Source organism: Leopardus geoffroyi, chromosome X (assembly GCF_018350155.1).
Source record: "Leopardus geoffroyi isolate Oge1 chromosome X, O.geoffroyi_Oge1_pat1.0, whole genome shotgun sequence".
NCBI lineage: Eukaryota > Metazoa > Chordata > Mammalia > Carnivora > Felidae > Leopardus > Leopardus geoffroyi.
Window position 1 is genome coordinate 89,541,548 of NC_059343.1, and position 19,956 is coordinate 89,561,503.

At 36.1% G+C, this 19,956-nt stretch overlaps 1 protein-coding gene across 6 annotated transcripts in view; it reads left to right on the forward strand.

The window, feature by feature from the left end:
- Positions 1-19,956, forward strand: part of COL4A5 (collagen type IV alpha 5 chain) — a 247,300-nt gene continuing 227,344 nt past the window's right edge. For 4 of the 6 annotated variants that reach the window (XM_045472946.1, XM_045472948.1, XM_045472947.1 and 1 more), the window contains exon 1: positions 4-433. In XM_045472946.1, coding sequence (XP_045328902.1) covers positions 353-433 — 81 coding nt within the window. In that variant the 5' untranslated portion in view covers positions 4-352. Of the gene's footprint in view, positions 434-19,956 lie in introns of all 6 variants that reach the window. The other 2 variants (XM_045472952.1, XM_045472951.1) reach the window with 2 other exon arrangements.

Here is a 19,956-nt window from a genome sequence, read left to right on the forward strand (position 1 = left end):
AGCTGTGGGACCTGCGTGAAGAAAAAGTTTGCAAGTCCGGACAGAAGGGAAAAGTGCTCCCGAGAGATCGGCTTTGGGGAGGGTAGGGGGGAGGGAAGAAAAGCTTCTCCTTTCCCCCCCCCCCAATTTAAAAAATTTATTTATTATTATTATTTTTTTTTTTTTTTTTTACCCCCGCTCAACTCTTAAAAAGCTTTCGTCTCACCTAAGCCCACGGGCACAATTGGGACACCCTCGCTGTCCGTCTCCGACTCCAGCTCTCTCCCCATAAACCGTCAAGATTATGTCAGTTGGTCCGAGCTAGCCAGGGATCTCGTGCGGGTGCTGAAGGAGCTGCGGGAGCCGGAGAAGAATGCAACTGCGTGGAATCAGCCTGGCTGCCGGCTTGTTCTTACTGGCCCTCAGTCTTTGGGGGCAGCCTGCAGAGGCTGCGGTAAGTCCTTCGATCTACCTCCCCCCCTCCATGCACCCCCTCCCCTCCCCCCCCCCCGTCACCTCACTCTCCCGCAGAAGTTACTTTTTTGTCCCTTTACCTTCCTTTCTCCTCGGCCTTGGCTAGGGAATTCCAGTCTGCCCTTACTTGCTTAGGAAAACAAAAAGCAAACATTATTTACAACGCTGGTAACTCCAGCCTTCTTCAGCCCAGGGGGAGAGGTTTACGTTTAAAAATGGGGCTACTTGCTTTCCAGCAGCTAGCCGCTCGGGGGTCGGAGCGGGGCCGGGGTTGGGGGACGCCGGTGAACAGATCGCCAGGCTCTGGAGGGTATTTGAAACTTTTCCTCCCCACCCTGCGCCCTCGGGGGTTTCCCTGCCTGCCGGCTAACCTTTACACTAGTTGTGCCCAACCCACGCACTCTTTAAACTTGGGCTGTAGTATTAATATTTAGGCTTTTCCGAATCCAGCTGCCATCAAAGTGCTGAGCGCGCCCAGGAAGTGCTTCCCTTTTGCCCCTTCCTTAAGCAGCACGAATCTGCCTTCTCTGGCCGGGAAAGCCTCGGTAGAGACCTAGTTCCCCTTTTGACATTCTTATCGCAAAAGCTCAGGTAACACACCAGAGAAGAAGGAGATCCAGACGGATGGCCTTAGGCTTCAGGTCTTTTTTGCGTCTTTTTTTTTTTTTTTTTTTTAATTTTAAGTTTTGGGTTTCTGTTTGTTGTTTACTTAAAAAAAAAAACAAAAAACAACAACAACAACAAAAAAACTAAGGCACCTAAACAAATGGAGAATTTGCCCATCACCTGTTTAAAGGAAAGTAATTCTCTTTTTCCCCCGGGAATAAGTGTTCTGGTTTAAAGCACAGTGAAGGAGGATGCTCATGTGAAATGACAGAGCGAAAAGTTCCACTTAGTTTTTAGGAATGGAGAATTAAAACCCCAGTATCTCTCCTAGAAGGATCTCTGGGTAGTCCCACCCACTCTCTTTCTGGGGAAGAGGCAGATGTGAAGGAATGAATGGCTTTGTTAAAGAAGTGTTCTTCAGCCTGAAGCCATCATCCTTCATTTCACTTAACCTCTAAAGAATTAAGTATGTGAAAGATTATTTAAAAGTTATATTTGAGTGATCATTAATGTGAGAGAATGGCTTAGGCCTTCACGTGCTTGAGTGACTTGGCACTTTTTAATATATGCAGCTGCTATGTTAGGGCTTATCTGGGTCCACTTTTAAGTTAGCTGTCTGGTTTCTCTATACACTCAGCATACCTTACATTACATTGTCCTTCTTTTATCCTCCAGAAAATGTGTACTCTAGGTATGAAAACTAACTTTCATATTACTCTAAGCACAGCATAATTATGATAGCAAATCTGCTGAAAAACCATGAATATCACGTATTTGTAACTACGTTTGTAATTTTGCCTCCAAAACAATTAGATGACTTAAAATTGCTTTTTGGATGCAGAGCATCTCAATGGGGTAAAGTTTTGCCACTCGATAGTGCTTATAGACCTTTAGATGAAACTACAATTGTGTTGTTGAAAATAGTTACCTTTAAAAACATCATGGTGCTTACTGCTTATGGCATTTGGCCAGGGGCAAAGATTTTGTGGATGTTTGATTAAATATTTCAAATTTTTTATGTGACATTGCTATTAGTAAATGTGTACCAGATACCAGTTGTGCAGGTATGTATAACAATACTATACATCAATTTGTATTAAATCAATTTATATTAAAAGTGAGATCTCTTTTTATGGTTGACAAAACTTGGGAGCAAGCTTGTTTTCTTGGACTCTTTAATGGTTGAGTGTTCATGAAGTAGTTACAGAAGATACCATGCAGTTTTTTCCTTTTTCTTTCTATGTAATTTTAAAAGATTTTTGTATCCCATTTCTCTGTCATTAGGACACTGTGCCTGTAATAAAGCCAGGGGTTTGGTTTTTCTGCTTCACACATCAATATCCTAGTTAGATGAAATGTTTTAATCTCAAAGATCTGAATGGTATCTTCTCTCCATATTAGTGCAGGGATATTGGTGACCTTCTCCAGAGTAAACTGGATGGTACTGGGGCTGACTGATTATTGGCTGCAGTAGTCTAATATTGGGACTTTTATATCAGGAAGACCATTGATAACTTAAATTGCTTTCATTTTTCATAGTTAAGTGATTTATCTCTGAAGTCATGCCAAATTGGGATATCACAAGTATGTGGAAGATTTTTTTTAAGTAGAGTGTTTATTAGGTGGAATAGAGTAACTTTTATGTTACTTACCTAGTAGTAAGAGAAAAAGGCAGGTTTAGATTGCAATGGTCATTTGTAGTGGTGAAAATAACATTTTTATGCAAAGGTAATTATACCTGTATTTATTCACTGTCAGTAGGATACACACTTAGATTTATGGATAGTGAGTTTTTTGTGCAGTAGATGGATAGGTTTCTCTAATTTAAACGGACCATCTCTCTTGTGACCAGTGGCAACAACTCATTAAGGGTGGTATTATGGTTTGTGACCAGGAACAGTTTTTCCTGTGAAGTATGCTATGAATTAACTGCTCCATAGGAAGAATTTATTGACACTGTTACCGTAGCTTACATTTTTGAGTGTTTACTATGTGCCAAGCACTGTGCTAATATGGTAATGTACATTATCATATTTAATCTTCACAACAGACCTATGAGGTGTATATCATTGTTATCCCCACTTTACAGATCAAGAATCTATGGATCATAGAGGTTAAGTATCTTGCAAAAAATCACAGAGGTATTAAGTTGGGGAGCTGGAAATGTGAATTGAGACACCTTGACTCCAAATCCTTTACCCTCAATCACTGTACTATACTGCCTCTTTTGTATGTGGTCTGTAAAGATTTATTTGCTCTTCAGAGTATTTGGATCTCTGCTACTTTTTTCTTTTTTTTTGGTGGTGGAGACACAAGAGTTGAAAGGGAAATGATAATGGGGATTATATCTCTTCCTGCTGATGTTGGGAGAAGTAGCATGGCATAACGGAAAGAGCTTTGGAGGTAGAGTAAAAGATCATAATAGAGATCAGTTTGATCTCCATATGTAGGTCTACATATAGAGAGATAATTTAAAAGCAATATAGAAGCAATTGCTTGCTGCAGGTTGTATGATTTTATACAATCACATTTTTATATTAACTAACTTTTTAAAGTTAGATTTCTAAAACAACTATAATTTGTGGTGGATGATTATTTTGAGGAAAGATTTGCTTTATCCTTCTTTTAATTAGTTTCCATAATTTTAAGTATACTGAACTTTTCAGGAGCATGTCTATTGTGATAAAACAGGGTATGTGTATATGGTGGCACTCTGCTTAATATGCCCAATTCACATATGTTGTTTTTACCAATTTACTTACCTATCATATCCAATTGTATTTACTCAACTATCTATACAACTTTAGTCTTGTATATATATTTATGTATGTACCTGTCCTTTGTGTAAGAGTGTGTACATTTTTTTCTGTGTTTTTATTTGGCTTTTGATGTTTGTATATACGACACATAAGACTCTTTACTTGAGTTAACCTTTTTTTTTTTTAACTTTTTGATGTTATTGATACAGTATTTATTTATTTATTTAATATAATTTATTGTCAAATTGGCTTCCATACAAAACCCAGTGCTCATCTCAACAAGTGCCCTCCTCAATGCCCTTCACCCACTTTCCCCTCTCCCTCACCCCCCATCAACCCCTCAGTTTGTTCTCTGTATTTAAGAGTCTCTTATGGTTTGCCTCCCTTCCTCTCTGTAACTTTTTTTTCCCCTTCCCCTCCCCCATGGTCTTCTGTTAAGTTTCTCAAGATCCAACCTTGATAACTTGATTCATGTTATGTCTGCCAGGTTTATATGCCATAAGGTCACTATTTTGTCCTTTTCATAATTACAAAGTAAGCAGATCTTGTGAGACTGTTTGGGGCGATACTATGAAACAATGTAAATATCCTGTTTCTCATCATACTTGCCTGCTAATTTTAGCATCTATTGAGGATTCTAGCCTGAATAATTATTACTCTGACATTTGCCAAATGGTGATTTTCAGGTTTTAACATTTTCTGCATTTAATAATTGAATTCTAATGTAACAGAACTTTATGTTCTCTGCTATTTATTTATTATCTATTTATTCAGTTATTTAAGGTAGTATGCAATTATGGATATTTGTTTTATTCTATGAGTTATAATGAATTTTGCTATTTTTTTTGGCTGAAGTTACCCCATTTTTGGCTAACAGGAGCCTCTTCTAGTTGGTTCCTGTGTCTTTTCAGTGTGTCCCTATCGTTTTTTGAGCATTGCCTTACATTCTGGTACCACAAGATGTTCCAGCCTCATTTTTCTGCTTTCTCTGCCCCAGCCTTGGAATCAGCTGTTTCTCCAGGGAGCTTTGATTCTTTTATTGGATAATGGTATTTAGAGATCAGTGCCTGGGTGCTTGGTGTGCTCATTGCTATTGAGGTGTCATTGCATCTATGTCTTCTCAACAGACAAAACATAGATACATACCCACGTCTATATCTTATTTTTTTACAACCTATCTTTGTATATATGTGATTAAACAACATGAATTTGTACTTACGTCACTGATTCCAGTCCAAGACCACAGAATAAAAACACATCTTTGATGTTTTTGAATCTCACTGCTTTCTGGTATCTTTCTTCAGACATGTTTCGTGGGCTTTGGAGAGGTCTTATACAGTCTTTAAAAGCTTGGCCTCTGGAGTCAAATTCCTTTATTGGCAAAAGGGTGTGAGTGGTACCTATGTCACAGATTGTTTTGAGGATAAAATGAGAAGAGTTATGTAAAGTATTTAGAATAATACTTGGCAAATAATGAATAAATTAAAGATTTCATTATTGTGATTACAAACTATTGACTTGCCATTTCTTACTGCGTTAACTCTCAAATTTTCTGCCTGATTTTCAGGGTCTAACATTATCTTTCCCCCCATCCAACCTTATTTTTCATTACATTTTATAATATATGTTCTCCATTGTAGCCTAGGTCAGCTTTTCTATAGTCTTGATTACTACATACATATTTTGCCTCTCCCTTTTGATTAGAGTCCTATCGATCTAAATCTTCACTCAGTTTCAGTGTGATGTTTATATTCATCCAGCAGATATTTATTCAGCAACTTACAAGTATTTAAGAATTGTATTTATGTTGTTTTAATTCCACACTCTTGGATATGTACTGTTCACAAAATCAGTTTGTGCTAGATACTGTGGATAAAACTAAATAAGATAGACAAGTTTCTGGCCTTCATGGAGTTTACATGCTAGTGAGAATAAATAGTCTTTCTCTTAAACTTTCCCTTACTATTATATACCAATGACTGATTTTACACTTCTTTGAACACACAGTATTTATGCTCTTCCTGTCTAGTATCCAAATATATTTGGTCTTACAAGTATTTTGGTTCATGGGATTTTATCTGTTTTCCCTATTAAATCATAAGCAAGAACTGTATATCTGTTCATTTGTTCAACCAATTTCCATGTTGGTTCTGTCTGATAGCAAAAGTAATACATGTTCAGTATGGGAAACTTGAAAAATACAGAAAATTATAAACAAAATAAAAACATGTCCACAATTCTACCAATAGCATAGAAATAACCTCTATTGTTGTTTTGATGATTTTCCTTCTTATGTATCTAATCTTTTCTTAAAAGAGTATATTGGTTAAAATTTTTAAAAGCTGGAATTACTTTATATATAGTTTTATAACTTAATGCTTTTTCACTTATCAAGCATTTCCCCATGTTATTAAAATTCTTCCTTTAAAGATACTAGTTTTAAATGGCTGTATACAATTTATATTTATACACACCACAATTAATTTACCTATTCACTTTTATAGAATATATATATATTTTTAAGTTTATTTATTTATTTATTTTGAGAGAGAGAGAGTGCAAGCAGGGGAGGGGCAGAAGGAAAGGGAGAGAGAGAATCCCAAGCAGGCTCCCTGCCCTCCGGTGCAGAGCCCAACATACAGCTTTATCCCATGAACTGTGCGATCATGACCTGAGCCAAAATCAAGAGTCTGATGCTTAACTGACTGAACCACCCATGTACCTCTATATAATACTTTCTAAATGCTTATGTATTTATTTTGAGAGAGAGGGGGAGAGTGGCTGCGTATGCACGCATGAGGGAGAGGGGCTGAGATAGAGAATCCTAAGCAGCCTAGTGCTATCAGCACAGAGCCGGACTCTTTGGGGTATGATCTCAACAACATGAGATCATGATCTGAGCCAAAATCAAGAGTCGGAAGCTTAACCGACTGAGCCACCCAGGCACCCCAGAATATTTTTTTAAAGATTTTTAAAAAGTAATCTTGCCATTTGGAACTATGTGGATGGAACTAGAGGGTATTATGCTAAGCAAATTAGTCAGAGAAAGACAAATATCATATGACTTCACTCATATGAGGAATTTAAGATACAAAACAGATGAACATAAGGGAAGGGAAGCAAAAATAATATAAAAACAAGGAGGAGGACAAAACATAAGAGACTCTTAAATACAGAGAACAAACAGGGTTGCTGGAGGGGTTTTGGGGGGGGATAGGCTAAATGGGTAAGGGGCATTAAGGAATCTACTCCTGAAATCATTGTTGCACTATATGCTAACTAACCTGTAAATTAAAAGAAAAAAAAATCTCTACGCCCAATGTGGGGCTCAAACTCACAACCCTGAAGATCAAGAACCGCATGTTCTACTGACTGAGCCAGACAGGTATCCGTATAGAATATATCTTTAAATTTCAAGTTTGTAAAGCCATTGTAAGAAAAACTGCCGTGAACAATTCTTATTCCATATTTTGTATTATTTTTTTAGTACTTCCTCCTTTATGGGGAATTAGTGGGTTAGAGGCCATAAGTATTTTCAGAGTCTTTGATATATATAGTAGACTCGGACATTTAGAAAAATGACATTAACAGATAAATTATGATAGCTAACTTTTTTTAGTAGTTCCTGTGTTATACCCTATTAGATAGGTAATATTCTTTCCATTTTTATGTACAAGGAATCTGAGGCCCACAAGGTAGTTAAATAACTTGTCTAAGGTCATGCAGTTGGTAAGTGATTGGGCCAAGATTTGAACTGGAATGGTCTGGTTCTAGAGCCTGCTCATGAGATTTTCCTCAGTTCCTATTTAATACATTATAGATAATACAGAAAAGTAAAGTCATGTTGAAAAGTTGAATAATTCCCACTGCCCTGCCCATAGTCCTGTCCTGCGGTTGGTCACTTAACTTGATTTTAAAGATACACTCACCACTGGCCCATCCTTTGATAACTCTTTAGTATAATTGCCTAGGCCATCCATCTTCAAGGGCCTAAATTTTAATTTTGTGAACCATACATTCCTGTACATCTCTCCCCTGGACAGAAGGTGGAGGCTGCCCTCCATGAATAACTCCCCTACTGACTTCTTCCTAGCCATAGCAAGGGTATAACATACCTCAAACCCATTGATATCCCTCCTTCCCTAGGAGAATTTTGGAATGCGACTGAAGTGGGAGCCCCTTCTGCTCTCCTTCCCCACCCTCTTCACCAGCCCTGACCCGTAGCTGCCTATGATGTGTGCACTTAAATGGCCATGTCTTTGTCTAGTTCTGTCCCTTGCTTTCATCTTTCCCTTAGTGTTACTCTAGGACCTTCTCCCCCCATTAATTGCTAATCTATTTTTCCCACTTTGGGTTGATGCTATTCCAGCCCCCATCTCCTCTTTTAGAAACAAACTTGTAAGTATATATGAGATCAGAGGTCCCCTATCCATTTTGTACCACTCCCACTTTACCTTCTTGTGTTTCCTCACTAGCGAAGAGACTTTATTGCCTTTATGCCAGCCTTGTAGCTTGTGCAATTCAAATGTATTCCTCTGTAAAATCACAAACTGTTATGCATTATGGCTTTTCCAGGTGGCATTTGAATAGCTAAACTTTAAGTTTCCGAATGACAGAGATCTGCTCTTGCCAAATTACTTTCCAGAATGGTCTTACCAATTATACTCCTATCAGTAGTGTATAAGAGTGCCTATGAGACAACCTTAATCATTTTTTTTTCTATCTAGTAGAGTGACTATGGAATTGATGCTCAATTGATTGCCAGTTGGTTGGTTGATTTGGTCCTATCCTCTAATGATTTTCTTTTTAAAATGTAATGATTCCATTATCTCATCCCCTTCTGACAATAGCAGCTATGGAACAGAAGTAATTTTTGAAAATATATTCTCTCTAATTAACATTATAAATGAACCACCCAGCCACTTAACTAAATCTTGATTACAAAGATTTGTTTTTAATAGCAGTATTTCTTGAGGTTTTTTGGAGAGGTATCTTTAGTGTGATCTCTGATACATAGGCTCCTTTAATTTTAACAAACCAGATTCTCATTTTATGCATCAATGCTTGAGTTTATTTACCTTCATAATCTATCCAGGTCCAACTGCCCTTTGTTCCTTTAGCAGCTTCTGCTGGCCTTTAACCAAAAGTGTAGTCTGCAATGGTACTTGCTGCCCTGTTGAAATGAGAATCTTAAATCCCTTGCTATTTGCTAACCAAAGCCAACCAAAGGCAAATGTTATAAAGGAAACAAGCTTTTGCTAAATTTAATTTTTAACTTACTTTTTAATTTTACTCAATCCGATGTAAACATTACATTTACTTATTAACTTGGTGACTTAAGCACCATTTATGAGCAAGTGCTAGTCAGGTTAATGGAATTGGTTTTATGACAGTGAGTACTAAAATAGGACTGTAAGAAATTCTGTTGGCATTTATATCATAATTCAGTCAAATAACACTCTTCCTATATGTTATGAGAAATGGCTGATTTGCATCCAAAATTTCTTATAGTATATATGACATTAACGGGATAGGGAAGGAGATTTTGGAACTTTGGGAGGGAAATGGTACTAAGAATCGGACACTAGTGAGATTGTTTAGTGTATTCTGCATTTTGAGCTCTCTAGGACTTTGCTAAAGGAAGAGAGGTCCTTCTCTGTCCATAATCTCATCTTTTTTTTTTTTTTTTTTTTTAATTTTTTTTTTTCAACGTTTATTTATTTTTGGGACAGAGAGAGACAGAGCATGAATGGGGGAGGGGCAGAGAGAGAGGGAGACACAGAATCAGAAACAGGCTCCAGGCTCTGAGCCATCAGCCCAGAGCCTGATGCGGGGCTCGAACTCACGGACCGCGAGATCGTGACCTGGCTGAAGTCGGACGCTTAACCGACTGCGCCACCCAGGCGCCCCCATAATCTCATCTTTTAATTGATGTCGTAAAACATTTCTGTATATGAAGGATAGACATAATAGTGTCTTTATATGAGATAAGGGTTTTTCTGTTCCAAGTGGTAGAAAACACCAGTTCAATGGTCTCAACAATAAAGACAAATTTTAGCTCACTTAACAAGAAGTTTTGAAGTAGAATATCTCCAAGGTTAATTAATTCAGCCAAATAATGACTTAGGTTCTTTCCACTTTCTGTTTTGCCATACTCTGCCTATCAGCTTACTCTCAGATTAGTTCCCTTCATACTAGCAGGATGGCTGCTGCAGTTCCAGAGAGCACATGCAGACACCGCAATGGCCAGTAAAGAAAAGTATGAACTGTTTGTTCATTTGTGTCCTTTTTTTTCAGTACTGAAAACTTTCTCAAGAGTCCCATACCTCCACTCTGAAAACACCCCTTATATCTCATTGGTTAGAATTGTTTTATATGTATATATTTATACCAGTACATTGGCAAATGAAGGACCATAAAAGTAGAGTTAGACCAGTGACTTAACCACCCCCCTCCCCCAAAGCACATTGGTGCCTGGAAAAGTTGGAGAGTGGGAAAATCTGAATGAAATCAAGGTTAGTTTAGCAAGGAAGAAATAGGTCCTGTTTCATGACTTAATGAGCATGTCCTCATGAGCATGACCTCATGAGCATGTCCTTACAAATAGCAGATTTGTAAGAAATTGATGTATTTGTTAAATGTAAGATGTATCACTTAATAGAGAAACTAATGTTTTGTAGAGTTGTACAAATGGAAGATGGTGACTATTTACATAATTCTAGACATTTTAGAGCTAGAGGTACATTTACAGATCTTTCAGGTCAGTGGTTTCAAAGTGTGCCTTTTTCACTGTGTTGGCATTGGCATTTGTGCTGATGGTGGGTAAAACTGCTAGTGCAGTGTACCAAATTGTCCTAGTAGTTGTATTCTTCATATTCTCAGGGGATAAAAAGCCAATTTTAATTAAGAATCGTCTCAGTGTAGCATTAATTTTATTAAGTCTTGACTCTCAGGTGCACATGTTTTTAACATACTGTATGACAAAATGGGAAGTATACACACAACTCTTCTGTATGTTGCAGTAAGGTCATTGTTTTTAGGGAAAGCACGTGTGCAGTTGATTCAGTTGTGGCTCGAACTAGCTGATCTTTGCATGGAACACATTTTTATTGAAAGAACAACTGAGACAAACTGTTGTTATTCAGACTTGGGTATTTGGCAGGCATTTTCTTGAAAATGAGCAAAGTGACTCTATCACTTAAAGGAAAATTACTCTCAGTATTTGTTGCCAATAAACAAATTTGAACTTTTCAAGTAAGAACTAGAATTTTGGAAAACTTGAATTTGCTACTATGAGCTTGACAGCTTTCAAAATCTTAGCCTTTTCTAATGAGATTGGTAACTATATTAATGTATATGATTTTTTTTGATATTGTATAATGAAATGTGTTAACATTCGTAAGTTGTGTAAATCTCAGTGGACCAGTATTTTCCAAATGACTAATGCATGATGTTACCATATCATGCATGGATAAAAGATCCATTCAGAGGCAAGATAGATCAATGAGTTTTAATGTAACTGAGTACAAATAGTTAATTGATAAGGTTTCAGATTCTGTGTTGCAACTAACCTTAGACTCTACCACTTACAGAGCTTTGGCATTGTATCAAAGAATATCCACAATTATCTTAAAAGGCTATTAAAATACTCAAATTTCCAAATGTATAACTTTATGAAGCCAGATTTTCTTCATATATTTCAACCAAAACAACATATTGCAACGGAATGAATGCAGAAGCAGATATGGAGATCCCAACTATTTCAACCAAAACAACATATTGAGTGAGACAGAGTGAATGCAGAAACAGATATGAGGAAGCTGGCTTCTATCAAGGCAGACATTAAAGAGATTTGCCAAAAATATGTAAAACAATCTAAACAATCCTTCTTCGTACTTTTTTTTGTACTTTTGGAAAATGTAATTCGTTTTCATAAAAATGTATAACATATGTTAACATGTAATCGGTTCATTATTGTTCATTTTAAATGAATGAATAAATAATTATTTTAAATATTTCTCAGTTTTATTTAATTTTTATTTTTTACTCAGTTTTTTATATGGTACATATTGTTAGATATAACCCACCTAAACAAAAGCTCTTGGGGTTCTCAATGATTTTTAAGGGAGTAAGAGGGTCTTCAGACCAAAAAGTTTGAAAACCACTACAGAGACCAGCTCCATCATTTTACAGGAAAGTGAAATATTAATGAGGGATGTAGCTAGTTGCAGAAGCAGAGCAGGAATCTTATTCTCATCCTTTTTCCAGGATACCACTTTGGTTTAGGGATTGGTGAGCTGATAATATGACTTTGTACTTGTATTCATCCTAGTAGACACAATAAACCTAGCAAATAGAAAATGATGATACTAGATTGGACTTGTGTCTTTCCTACCATCTTCAGTCCAACTGCCAAGTCAGAAAATTTCTCACTATATGAACCAAAGCAGAGGAGACTGATGAAGAAAGATAATCAGAGTTATTTTTAGATACTAAATTGGAAAATCCATGAAATCAGGGTCTTTGTCTTATATATCTGTGTATTCACCACAGTATATAGACTGTATTCACACAGTATATAGACAGTATATAGACTGGTTCTTTGTATATAGTTGGTTCTCAGTAGTTAGTTGTTGAATGAATTTTGAATTTGAGGGGGGGTAGATTTAGATAGCACCAGAGATCAGACAAGACCGAGAATCAATGGATTAAATTACAGGAACTCTTGATACCAATAATTTTCTAACAATTAAGCTATTTAATAATGGAAATGTCCCATTACTAAAATTGCTCAAATAGGGAATGTATGCTACCTTGTCAGCAATACCTATGAAGTTTCTTTTAATTCTAAAAATCTATTTTTCTGGTTGTTAGAAGGAAAAGCTCTTCTATTGAGCTCAAATCTGCCTCTCTGTAGTTTTGAAGCAACTTTGAGGTATAACTGACATACAGTAAAGTGCACATATTTAAAGTATACAATTTCAGGAGTTGTGGCCTATGTAATGCCTGTGAAATTGGCACATTAAAAATAAGGAACATATATATCACCCCAAAAGATTTCCATGCCTTCCTGTAGTCCCTTCCTCCCTTCCCAATTCCATCTTCCACCATCAAGTAACCACTGATCTGCTTTCTTACATTTGTTTCATTTTCTAGAGTTTATTTAAATGGAATCATATGGTATGTATACTTTGTTCTATCTTCTTTCTCTCAGCATTTGAGAGTCATCCATGTTGTGATTTGTCTCCATAGCTCATTATTTTCTTGCTATGTAGTTAGTATTCCATCCTATGGAGATGCCACATTTTGTTTTTCCATTTACCTGTTAATGGACATTTGGTTTGTTTCCAGTTTGTGGCTATTACAGGTAAAGCTGCTGTGAACAATTTAATATTTGCACTTCAACTGTTACTTTATTGAAGTGTAATTTACAAAAAGTGGTATTCACTGATCTTAGGTTAACAGTTCCATTGTTTTTTAACAGTTGTATACACAGTAACCACAGTCAGGTCAAGATGTAGAACTGTTCCATTACCCCAAGCTCACTCATGCCCCTTCCCTTTCAGTACCTTTTGTGTCTTCTCTAAGAAATCTTAAACTCCAAGGTTACAATAATATTATATGTTTTCTCCTAGCATCTTTATAGTTTCAGATTTTTAGATTGATATTTTTATCCTAAGATATTACTAATTTTTCCTTTTTTCTAGGGTTTGAGGTACATATTATAAAATTCACCTATTTTATGCATGCATTCTGTGCATTTTGATAGATCCATACAACAGTGTAAGTGTAATCTACGATATAGAACAGCATCGTTAAATTTATTCTTTAGTTCTAGTAGTTACTTTGTATTTTCCATGTACATAATTATACTGTCTGCAAAGAAAGAGAGTTCCACTTTTTTCCTTTTCAATTCCTATGCCTTTTTGTGCTGGCTGCTTTATTTGAACTGGCTAGGACCTCCAGTACAAGTTTAATAGAAGTGGTAAGAGAAGACATCCATTTTGGTACTGTGTCTTTTGGGGAAGATATTCAGTATTTCGCCCTTATGTTAGCTTTAAGTTTTTCATAGTTACAGATTGAGGAGGTCCTTTTCCATTCCTATTTCCTTAGACTAAAAACATAGTGTTAAATTTCATCAAGAAATAACTGGCACCTATTTTTTTTTCATTTTTTTCTTTTTTCTTTTTTTTTTTTTTTAATATATGAAGTTTGTTGTCAAATTGGTTTCCATACAACACCCAGTGCTCATCCCAAAAGGTGCCCTCCTCAATACCCATCACCCACCCTCCCCTCCCTCCCACCCCCCATCAACTCTCAGTTTGTTCTCAGTTTTTAAGAGTCTTTTATGCTTTGGCTCTCTTCCACTCTAACCTCTTTTTTTTTTTTTTCTTCCCCTCCTCTATGGGTTTCTGTTAAGTTTCTCAGGATCCACATAAGAGTGAAACCATATGGTATCTGTCTTTCTCTGTATGGCTTATTTCACTTAGCGTAACACTCTCCCCTTCTATCCACGTTGCTACAAAGGGCCATATTTCATTTTTTCTCATTGCCACGTAGTACTCCATTGTGTATATAAACCACAATTTCTTTATCCATTCATCAGTTGATGGACATTTAGGCTCTTTCCATCATTTGGCTATTGTTGAGAGTGCTGCTATAAACATTGGGGTACAAGTACCCCTTTGCATCAGCACTCCTGTATCCCTTGGGTAAATTCCTAGCAGTGCTATTGCTGGGTCATAGGGTAGATCTATTTTTAATTTTTTGAGGAATCTCCACACTGTTTTCCAGAGTGGCTGCGCCAATTTGCATTCCCACCAACAGTGCAAGAGGGTTCCCGTTTCTCCACATCCTCTCCAGGATCTATAGTCTCCTGATTTGTTCATTTTAGCCACTCTGACTGGCATGAGGTGATATCTGAGTGTGGTTTTGATTTGTATTTCCCTGATGAGGAGTGACGTTGAGCATCTTTTCATGTGCCTGTTGGCCATCTGGATGCCTTCTTTAGAGAAGTGTCTATTCATGTTTTCTGCCCGTTTCTTCACTGGATTATTTGTTTTTCGGGTGTGGAGTTTGGTGAGCTCTTTATAGATTTTGGATACTAGCCCTTTGTCCGATATGTCATTTGCAAATATCTTTTCCCATTCTGTTGGTTGAACTGGCACCTATTTAAATGATCATATTGTCAGGAGCTCGGCTGAGCTCCTAAATCTGAGTAGCCAACTAAAACAAGCCAAAATGAAAGTAACAGTCAAGTCTTTAATTGCTTACTATGATTGTATAAGCAAGAGACTAAACCAAGGAAAGGGCCGACTCTCCTTCCCTCCCATTTACATTTTTCTCAACACAGTGATTCCAGGTCCTTTGGATATCACAGACTTGGGGGTAGGTCATCTCACTGATGAAGAAGCCCCAAACAAAAAGCTCCCAGGGTTTTATGGACCTAGGGACCCAGAGGCGGAAGAAGAGAAAGACTAGGAGTGGAAAAGTACCAAGTACTGAGTCAGAATGGAGAAAAGTGTCTTCAGTTTTCCCCCACTTCCTCTGCTATGAACGTTGCAACAAGTCTTTGTGTAGACATGTGCTTTTGTTTTCTTGGACAAATATCAAGTAATGGAATTGCTGGGTTATCATAAGCCTATTTTTAACTTTACAAGAAACTTATAAATTGTCTTCCAAAGTGGTTGTACCATTGTACATTCCACCAATGTATGAAAGTTCTAGTTATTCCTCATCCTTCCCTGTATTTGCTATTATTATAGTAACCCTTTTTTTTAAGTTTATTTTTGAGAGAGAGACAATGTGTGAGCAAGGTAGGAGCAGAGAGAGGGAGACAGAGGACCTGAAGTGGGCTCCATGCTGAGAATGGAGAGCAGAGACCCCCATGTAAGGCTGGAGCTCAAACTCATGGAACTGTGAGATCATGACCTGAGCCACCCAGGTGCCCCAATTACTCTTTAATTGTAACCATTTTGATATCTGAGTTTTGTAATCACGTGGTAGTTTTCTTATAGTTGTCTTTTTATTTATATTTAGTAAAATTTACTATCTTTGGTGTACTATTCTATGAGTTTTGATAGAAGCATATGATCTTGTAACCACTGCCATAATCAAGATTCAGAACAGTTTCATCATTTCAAAATATGGAATGTTTCCCTTTTATAATTATAAAATGCTTCCCTTTTATAATTAGCCCCCTCCCCCCAGCCTACCCACAGTTCTGGCAATTACTCATCTATTTTGTCTTTGTATAATTTTACCTTTTCATAATGTCATAGATTGAATCATTCAGTATGTAACCTTTTGAGTCTAGCTTTTTTTTTCCTCTTTAACATAATACATTTGTGATTCATCCATGTCATGTGCTTCAGTAGGCCATTTCTTTTTTGTTTTCTCATAGCTGAGTATTAAGAGCTTTATATATTCTGGATTCAACATCTTGTCTAATCTAATACATACATGTTTTGTAGATATGTTCTTCCTTTCGGTCGCTTGCCTTTTCAATTTTGTAACTGGTATTTTCAGAGAGGAAATGTTAAATTTTGATACAGTCCAGTTTATCACCTTTTTATGGTTATGACTTTCTGTGTCCTTTATAAAAAATCTTTGACTACCCTAAGGGCATCAAGATTTTCTTCCATGTTTGCTTCTAAAAGTTTCTTTTATAGTTTTACCTTCTTACTCATTTAGTTATTTTTTGTATGGTATTTGGTAAGAATACTGGTGCAGTTTTTTTTCCCCATTATGTTTAGTTCTAGCACCATTTATTGAAAAGATGATCTCTTCCCCTATTGAATTAATAACTAGGTGCCTTTGTTGAAAATCAGTTAACCATATATGTGTGGGTCTATTTTTGGACTCTAATCTGTTCGATCAACCTATATGTATATTTTTAAGCTAATACCACATTGTCTTCATTACTGTAGTTTTATAATAAGGATTTAAATCAGGTGGTGCAAATCTCCACATTTGTTCTTTCTCAGATTTTTGGTTTTTCTCCTCCTCATTTTCCTCTCCCTCCTCCTCTCATCCTTTTCCTCCTCATCTTTTGCATTTCTATATAACTTTTATAATTAGCTTTTCAACTCATACAAAAAAAACTCATGGAATTTTGAATTAGACTGTTTAATCTGAAGATCATTTGGGAGAAAATTGATGTATTAATAGCATTCAATATTCTGATAAATGAACATGATATATATTTCTGTTTATTAAGGTCTTCTTTAATTTCTCTCAGTAATGTTTCCTACTTTTCAGTGTGTAGGTGTTATACATACTTTCTAAATGTATCCCTAAGTATTCATTTGTTTTAATAGTATTATTAATGGTATTGTATTTTATTTTCTGTTTTTAGTTATTGTCAATATATAGAAACACAATTGATGTTTTTATTGACCTATATTCTGTGATTTTGCTAAATTGTTTTACTATTTCTGGAAGTCTTTTGTGGATTACTTAGAATTATCTGCAAATGTCATTATGTCTTTTGTGAATTGAGATAGGTTTACTTCTTTTATTCTACTATGCACACTCTTTTTTTTTCCTCTTTATCTTATTGTTAGGGCGTTCAAGAGAACGTTTAATATAAGTGCTGAGACTACTGTCTTTTCTAGCTTTTCCCAATGTCTAAAAATATTGGTTTCACATATTTTGCAGTTTTCTGATAGTTTATGGAAGACGACAAGTCCAATAGCAATTGATTCAACATAGCCTGCTTTCATTTTTTTGATAACACTGCAGTCAACATTTTTGAATAAAATTATTTGTATTTCAGATTATTTCCTTTGAGAAGACTTCTAAAACTACATATTGTCATCTATATACCTATGTCTCTACCTGTGTATCTGTCTACCTTATCTATCCATCCATCTATCCATCTGTCTAAACCAACAGTATAGAAGTTACCTCAAGAGCAGTGATCATTTTCTACTTCTATACTTCACATCATCTAGCAGAAAGCCTTTCACATAATTAACAGAAACTAAAGTTTTTATGATTAATTAATTTTCTCATACTCGGAATCTTTCTTTAATCTTAGGATAAAGATATTTCTGATCTTGCCTGTGAAGTTTGAGGGAAGAGAAACTAGCATTGTTATGATAGTTTTTATTTTCTATTTATTTAGGGGTTTTATTTCTCTTTGATAATGTTTAGGAAACAAAGAATTTAACTATAATAGGTCAGATTTGGTCATAGATAAAAATATTTTAGAAATTACTTTAGAAAAAATGTACTTCAGTTTATTTTGAAATAAGAAGACTCTTTTTCTATCCTCCTTCATTTTGACTTTGTAGGAAAAATGCTTGAGCAATGACCCTGTAGGAAATGGCCTTACCCATTTTGAGTTAATTTAGTTTCAGGAAGCCTTTTGAAATGTGAAGCATTTATTAAGCTTCAGTATCCCTTCCCTAGTAGTTTTCCTAGCTGGCTTTTAATGAGCCAATTTGCCCTAGCTTTAAGGTCATGTTAATTTTCATTGTTTTGTTTCAAAATAAAGGAGTCAGTTTTTATTACATTGTGATTTGCAAAATAAACTATACATTTTCTTCAGATGTGAGTATGTTGAAAGTTTCCACTGTCTGGCAGAATTTATCTCCATAGGTTATGGATTTCCTCATCTCCCATTCCTCTTACTCCCTGGAAATACTGGATACATTTTGGAAGAAAGAAAATAAGAGCTTTCTTTCTAGTTTTTTTTTTTTTTTAATTTTTTTAACGTTTATTTATTTTTGAGACAGAGAGAGACAGATCATGAACGGGGGAGGGTCAGAGAGAGAGAGGGAGACACAGAATCTGAAACAGGCTCCGGGCTCCGAGCTCTCAGCACAGAGCCTGACATGGGGATCGAACTCACGAACCGCAAGATCGTGACCTGAGCCAAAGTCGGCCACCTAACCGACTGAGCCACCCAGACGCTCCGCTTTTTTTCTAGTTCTTATGGTCAAGTGAGTTCCTGGGTTTTTAATTTTTAAAGATGATTTTCCTTCAGAATGAGTATACTCAGTTCATAGTAATTTGGTTAATAGTGGGTAAATTCATTTTTTGCCATCACCTCTCTCGATTCTGTTTGCTCGCTTATCTTTTACAGCCTATTTGGGCATTTCATTTTTCTCCGCAGTTGCAGTAAAGACTTCTTTTTGTTATGTCACAAGTTTATTAGACCTTATCACTGCCTTCATGCCTTCATTTGTGTATACTGTATAATGGAAAAAAACCACAGACTAATGTTGTAAAATAACAAATGAAACTAAACTGAAAAGGTCACCTTTTTTACAGGCTGAAAAAGGGGTTCATCTTCAGGGGCTTGAATTTGTTTTCCTGACTAATGTGACCGACACATTTGAATTTGCAGATTGACAACCCTTATATTCAAAACATGGGCTTATAAACGTATCTGTTTCCTAATAGATTTTCACACCTATAGTCTCATTTTTTTTTAATCCAAACCATGATACACATATAGGGAAAGGGAAATATTTTTTTTCTTCAGATGGTTAAAATCATTATAATTTGAATTTGTCAATATGGTAAAAAACAAGGATGAGTTCAAAATCAAGTCTTTCTGATTTTCAAGAGGCATTGTGAACATTATTTACCCAGGCTTTGTTTTTATTTGAGTATAGTTGACACGTGATGTTATGTTAGTTTCAGGTATACAACATAGTGGTTCAACAACTCTTATGGTTATGTTTTGCTCACCAGGAGTGTAGCCACCATCAGTTACCATGCAACGACATCACCACACTATTTACTATATTCCCTATGCTGTACCTTTTATTCCTGTGACCCATTAATTCCATAACTGGAAGCCTGTACCTCTCCAGTCACTTTCACCCATTTTGCCCACCTCCCCTTCTCCTTTAGCAACCATCAGTTTGATCTGTATTTATAGTCTGGTTCTGCTTTTTGTTTATTAATTTGTTTTGTTTTATAGATAATACTTATAAGTGAAATCATATGGTATTTGTCTTTGACTTACTTCACTTAGCATGCCCAGGCTTCCTTTTAAAATCAAGTCCTGATTTAATCTGAAAAAACGAAAAATATTCAAGAGGCCAAAGGGATTAAGTTATTTCAGATTATAATCTTTTTCTTAGTTTTGTTTACATGTTTACTTTTTCATCTGTATTTTTAC